The sequence below is a fragment of the Botryllus schlosseri genome, chromosome 14 (assembly GCF_051294905.1).
Source record: "Botryllus schlosseri isolate E-star chromosome 14, Bs_hap1, whole genome shotgun sequence".
Lineage (NCBI taxonomy): Eukaryota > Metazoa > Chordata > Ascidiacea > Stolidobranchia > Styelidae > Botryllus > Botryllus schlosseri.
The window spans coordinates 4,964,629-4,970,897 of record NC_137249.1 but is presented as its reverse complement, the minus strand read 5'-3'; the positions used below and the strand labels follow the sequence as shown (position 1 = coordinate 4,970,897).

Below are 6,269 nucleotides of genomic sequence, written 5' to 3'. Positions count from 1 at the left end.
ATTACTTTTATATTGTAGAACTAATTAAGCACTTTTCCGTGATATATTAGTTGTAACATTAACAAGTCCGCTCGACTCCCAAATATAACACTGAAAGTATCGTATTTTCGTGTTAATTGGTATATTCGTATGCCTGAAATGCGACGTTACGGACCTACTTTGCCCTCTTATTTTGAATAAACTAAGACCCGCTATACTCTGAAATTACTTTTATATTGTAGAACTAATTAAGCACTTTTCCGTGATATATTAGTTGTAACATTAACAAGTCCGCTCGACTCCCAAATATAACACTGAAAGTATCGTATTTTCGTGTTAATTGGTATATTCGTATGCCTGAAATGCGACGTTACGGACCTACTTTGCCCTCTTATTTTGAATAAACTAAGACCCGCTATACTCTGAAATTACTTTTATATTGTAGAACTAATTAAGCACTTTTCCGTGATATATTAGTTGTAACATTAACAAGTCCGCTCGACTCCCAAATATAACACTGAAAGTATCGTATTTTCGTGTTAATTGGTATATTCGTATGCCTGAAATGCGACGTTACGGACCTACTTTGCCCTCTTATTTTGAATAAACTAAGACCCGCTATACTCTGAAATTACTTTTATATTGTAGAACTAATTAAGCACTTTTCCGTGATATATTAGTTGTAACATTAACAAGTCCGCTCGACTCCCAAATATAACACTGAAAGTATCGTATTTTCGTGTTAATTGGTATATTCGTATGCCTGAAATGCGACGTTACGGACCTACTTTGCCCTCTTATTTTGAATAAACTAAGACCCGCTATACTCTGAAATTACTTTTATATTGTAGAACTAATTAAGCACTTTTCCGTGATATATTAGTTGTAACATTAACAAGTCCGCTCGACTCCCAAATATAACACTGAAAGTATCGTATTTTCGTGTTAATTGGTATATTCGTATGCCTGAAATGCGACGTTACGGACCTACTTTGCCCTCTTATTTTGAATAAACTAAGACCCGCTATACTCTGAAATTACTTTTATATTGTAGAACTAATTAAGCACTTTTCCGTGATATATTAGTTGTAACATTAACAAGTCCGCTCGACTCCCAAATATAACACTGAAAGTATCGTATTTTCGTGTTAATTGGTATATTCGTATGCCTGAAATGCGACGTTACGGACCTACTTTGCCCTCTTATTTTGAATAAACTAAGACCCGCTATACTCTGAAATTACTTTTATATTGTAGAACTAATTAAGCACTTTGCCGTGATATATTAGTTGTAACATTAACAAGTCCGCTCGACTCCCAAATATAACACTGAAAGTATCGTATTTTCGTGTCAATTGGTATATTCGTATGCCTCAAATGCGACCAACTTTGCGCTCTTATTTTGAATAAACTAAGACCCGCTATACTCTGAAATTGTTTTTATATTGTAGAACTATTTAATCACTTTGCCGTGGTATATTGGTTGTAATATTAGCAAGTCCGCTCGACTCCCAAATATAACACTGAAAGTATCGTATTTTCGTGTTAATTGGTATATTCGTATGCCTGAAATGCGACGTTACGGACCTACTTTGCCCTCTTATTTTGAATAAACTAAGACCCGCTATACTCTGAAATTACTTTTATATTGTAGAACTAATTAAGCACTTTTCCGTGATATATTAGTTGTAACATTAACAAGTCCGCTCGACTCCCAAATATAACACTGAAAGTATCGTATTTTCGTGTTAATTGGTATATTCGTATGCCTGAAATGCGACGTTACGGACCTACTTTGCCCTCTTATTTTGAATAAACTAAGACCCGCTATACTCTGAAATTACTTTTATATTGTAGAACTAATTAAGCACTTTGCCGTGATATATTAGTTGTAACATTAACAAGTCCGCTCGACTCCCAAATATAACACTGAAAGTATCGTATTTTCGTGTCAATTGGTATATTCGTATGCCTCAAATGCGACCAACTTTGCGCTCTTATTTTGAATAAACTAAGACCCGCTATACTCTGAAATTGTTTTTATATTGTAGAACTATTTAATCACTTTGCCGTGGTATATTGGTTGTAATATTAGCAAGTCCGCTCGACTCTCAAATACAACGTTGAAAGTATGATATATTATAGTCGACGCTTCTGGTTGCATTCGATAATTTCGCTATAGCGAAGAATATGTTACGAATCATGTCGACTATTATTCCTCGATTTATTTCAGATAGCAATGAGCTAATGACGATGTTGCATTAAATTAAGTCTCGAAATCCTGATTTTTTTTCCAAATTAGACCCGAATAAAGAAAAAATTCAACCGTAGTCGATATTTCCTGATTGCACGATACGCTCGGGGTTAATCCCAGAAATAGTGATTTACATGATCATTCGTGGTGTTTCACGTTAGAGCGAAGATTCCACTAGAATTCCGCCAGGACCACTTCAGTAGCAGGCCCGCGTCTGCAAGAGGTCTCTGCAATCCTTATAGCTCCGGACGTTGAAGACTTGTACATTTTGTAACGGTGCTGGCAGTGAATCTGGTAGAACTCAAACGTCGAACCAAGGATCCAAGAAATCTCTTCTCAAACAGGTCGCGGTATATCAGATATGGGAGTTTCATGGTGAGCTTTGGACTATACTATTATTCATGTTTTTTTCTTCTTGATTTCTCACGATACCACTAAGGTTTGTGGCACGGTTCTATAGGCTTACTGAAGAAACCAAGTGTCCTCACCTTCTGATTCTTGCCCAAGAAGCTTAATATCTATGAAGCAATGAATTAACGACATGGTTCATTTTAATGTACTATTGTAATATAACCACCTTCATTCAAGTCTAAATACAAACTGCTTCTATCTATGAGATGAATACTGATTACCGGATCGATTTTGACACACTGACTTCGCTTGTATACCCCTTGCTGTAAATGCCTCTTGCTTGCCTCATGCTGATTTAAAATTACTTTCTCTCTAGGCTATTTGTCATTGAATGTATGCTCTTTCAACATTTGTTACTGTATATATTTGTAGGTGGGAATTTGATTGATATACTTCAGCAAGACATTTCAACTCATTAGAATCTTGAACCAAAAAAATGTAATAAAAATGATGCGCGGTGAGCGGTAGCCTAAGCAAGATGATGAATGTAATGTATGTTGAGAGTCTTGTAAAACAAGATATTGAAACAATACTAGTGATCTCGTTCATAATTTATAAATAGGATACATAATATGTGCAGGTACACCTGTAACATTGGAAATATCTCTGAATATATTTATATTTGTTGTTGCCATTACAGTGTAATGCAATGGAATGCTGAAGACGGCAAAAATGTGCAGCAGTCGATCGAGGACTTGCAAAGATCTTTTGAAAAAGTAGGAGCAAGCAAGTCTGGAGTGTTCTGTGTTGAATGCGACACTTACCAATTCATCAATGGAAGTGAGTATTTCACTCTGATACTTTTAATATGTAGCGTACATACTGTAGCCTAGACGGCAGATCGGAAATAACTTTAGTTTTGCTTCAAATGCCTGTAGTTACCTTCTTCCGCATCAAATTTGATCTATCAGGATCATGGATTAACCTCAGTGTTAGGATGAAGCTGAAAATATACTTCGAGGAATATTATTGGTGATGAAATTACGCCGTGCATATTAGAGTCGTACAAAAATAACTTCTTTTTTCAATGTCTATTTGATAAAATTGTTAGGTCGACAAAAAACATTGTACATCAAATTTGACTCAATCCTAACCAGTAGAAGAGAAGCTTTTTGCACGTCTATTTCATCGTTTGAAGTAAAGATGTAGTTTACATTTGAATCAAGACTGTGTTATATTTCTCATCTGTGTTTGGTGGTCAGTCCGTTCTTTCCCATATTAAACTGCGCATATTCCTTCTTTTCAGAAGCAGGAAAACTTCTGAATATCATCAAAAACACAGAGTATCCATTGTCCAGGTTTGCTCATTTTGAAGATGGGAGCAACGTGACTACTGACGGGATGATCACCAATTTCCTAGCAAAACTGAGGCAGTTTTGGCAACAGAGGAAGGCCGCTCGGATTGAGTGTCGAGGAAACAGATACGTCCTCAGCGATTTCATTCTCAAAGTTGGTGTTGTGACGCAGGGTGCTAACACCAGAGGCATATTGATGGAGGTATGTGTCGGCATATGGAGAGGATTTGCGGTGAAGAATTATTCTCTTAAGTAGATATATCAATTTCTACTCCCTCACCTGTGTTGGGATGACTTGAGTCATGTTTTCTTGAAACTTGACTTGGACTCGACATATGACAAATTTTCAAGTCATAATATATTGTACTTCGCAATGCCACGCGATCAATACCAATCCTTTATTTACTGGATACCATTTTCAATTCCAACAGCAGCGATATCGCAGACTTCTGCATTAACCGTGGACATGATGAACTTGACTGGCATTAAAATATCATTACAATATATAAACATGTATAATAATTTTCAGTCTGATGCTTAAGAACTAAACTTGGTCCTTTCTTTGCGATTGCGACGAAATTTAATGACGAACCTCTTCTACACGCTCACACATCATGTTTCCTCAACACAAATATGGGGTCGTCACTGCCTTTATAGCCTTCATGCAGGCAATAAACGACGCATGCATTCAATTACACTTAAGCTACATACTATTGGAGCATGCCATGAGGACAGCATTCTCATCAATTTACATTAATAACCACAATGTTTCACATTGTTTTTGTAGTTTAGAAATGGAACTGCACAAAGTCTTGACAAGTTCTGCATATTGCGTATGCATCGGCACATTCAGATAAAACGACACAAACTGAATATATTTTATGATTTGAAATAGACCTAAATCTTAAAATTAGAGATGGCCTGTTTCTAGTCACGCTGAAAATATGTGTGATTTGAATAGTGACTTGACTTGAAAAATTTTTTAATGACTTAACTTGACTCGAGTCGAAAGTTACAGAGACTCGAAGGCAGTGACTTGATCCCAACACTGTGCTTTAGTCATTCCAGTGGTTTTGAGTACTTCACTCTTCTGCAGTAATGATCAAACCTGTCTTAAACCAATCTCTACCATTACTTTAAAAAATTTAACATTCGACCCACATGATGCGCAATTAAGGTTGTTATATATTGATGATGGCAACTCCTACACTACTTCGAGTTATTTCAAGATTTTCTCAACTTTTGTCTTCAGATTGAATATACTCCTTGTGTTTATGCAAAAGAATGCTTGGGTCTGTTGACTGAATTATTTCAATCCATATCGGGAGCACAAGTTCTGACGGAATCGAAACTTCTGCAACAAATGAAACCATCTGATGTCTATACCGCTGAACACACTGCACTTCAGTATATAGAACTTTTCAATAATTTCAGAAAGATGTCTGTTTGAAGGCACACATATGTCATTGCGTGGGTATTGGCTCCACATTCTATGGGTTGAAATATGGATGTCAAGAGTCCTTTGGTGTGGGGGGTAATGCCTCGGAAGGTCGCACGAAGTTGCTGTCGTAAAAGTGGAACATTCTGAATTCTGTGATCCACCACATCAATGGAACTACAAGCTATGCTGCCCAGTGGCCAGCTTTTATTATAGCTATTGAAATACTCCATCTGCCATTATATTTTTGCATTGGTTAATTTGTACAAGTCGCAATATACATTTTATTGGCAGAGCAGAAAACACAAAGCTTCATTTTATAAATTATCGCCGTTAGATCTTAAAGATCAGGGAGTGATTCGATACGTGTGCACTGTGCAGGCGTTGTTAAATAGTAAATCCAGGTACAAGTAGTGAAATGAAAAGTACATTATAGAAAGTTGCTTGTGTCTGATTTCATCATTGTGTGACGTCTCTTCAGAGATATTGCATGACAAATTCGGAAATTATCGTTGCTGTCGATTTTCAACGCTAGATCCCCGAACACCATCTACAGAAAGGTGTCCGATACTAACGAACGCAGTTGCGAGTCGCATAATTCCATCGTGGCAATTCGGAAGAGGAAACAATGTGTTTGCAGCCCACCGCACACTGAGTGATGGTAGCAGAATCACCCCGTCCTAGACTCTATCTAAATGTGGGGGTATAGCGTAGTGGTAAGTGTCAGCGGCTCGGTATTGACTCCCGCCGCAGGAGGTTATTCTGGGGTGTCGCCGTTCTCAAGGCCAAGAAAAGACCCGATAATGAGCAAGAAATGGATCCTAAAAAAGCCGACGAAGAAAGAATAACATATCGATCTCGCCTTCCGTCATATGCCACCTCATTTTATCGG

The 6,269-nt window shown here is 37.2% G+C and overlaps 1 protein-coding gene across 1 annotated transcript; it reads left to right on the top strand.

The window, feature by feature from the left end:
* The first annotated feature begins 2,439 nt into the window (after positions 1-2,439).
* Positions 2,440-5,686, top strand: LOC145456228 (mediator of RNA polymerase II transcription subunit 20-like). Its single transcript, XM_080334304.1, has 4 exons — positions 2,440-2,608; positions 3,285-3,424; positions 3,891-4,141; positions 5,192-5,686. The coding sequence occupies exons 1-4, from the start codon at positions 2,595-2,597 to the stop codon at positions 5,387-5,389; spliced, it is 603 nt and encodes a 200-aa protein (XP_080190430.1). The 5' UTR covers positions 2,440-2,594; the 3' UTR covers positions 5,390-5,686.
* The last annotated feature ends 583 nt before the right edge of the window (positions 5,687-6,269 follow it).

What these genes read in the sequence shown, in the direction of transcription:
- LOC145456228 (XM_080334304.1), top strand. An exon ending in TTACCAATTCATCAATGGAA is followed by an intron (nt 3,425 to 3,890) that starts GTGAGTATTTCA and finishes CCTTCTTTTCAG; the next exon opens with AAGCAGGAAAACTTCTGAAT. An exon ending in CCAGAGGCATATTGATGGAG is followed by an intron (nt 4,142 to 5,191) that starts GTATGTGTCGGC and finishes TTTTGTCTTCAG; the next exon opens with ATTGAATATACTCCTTGTGT.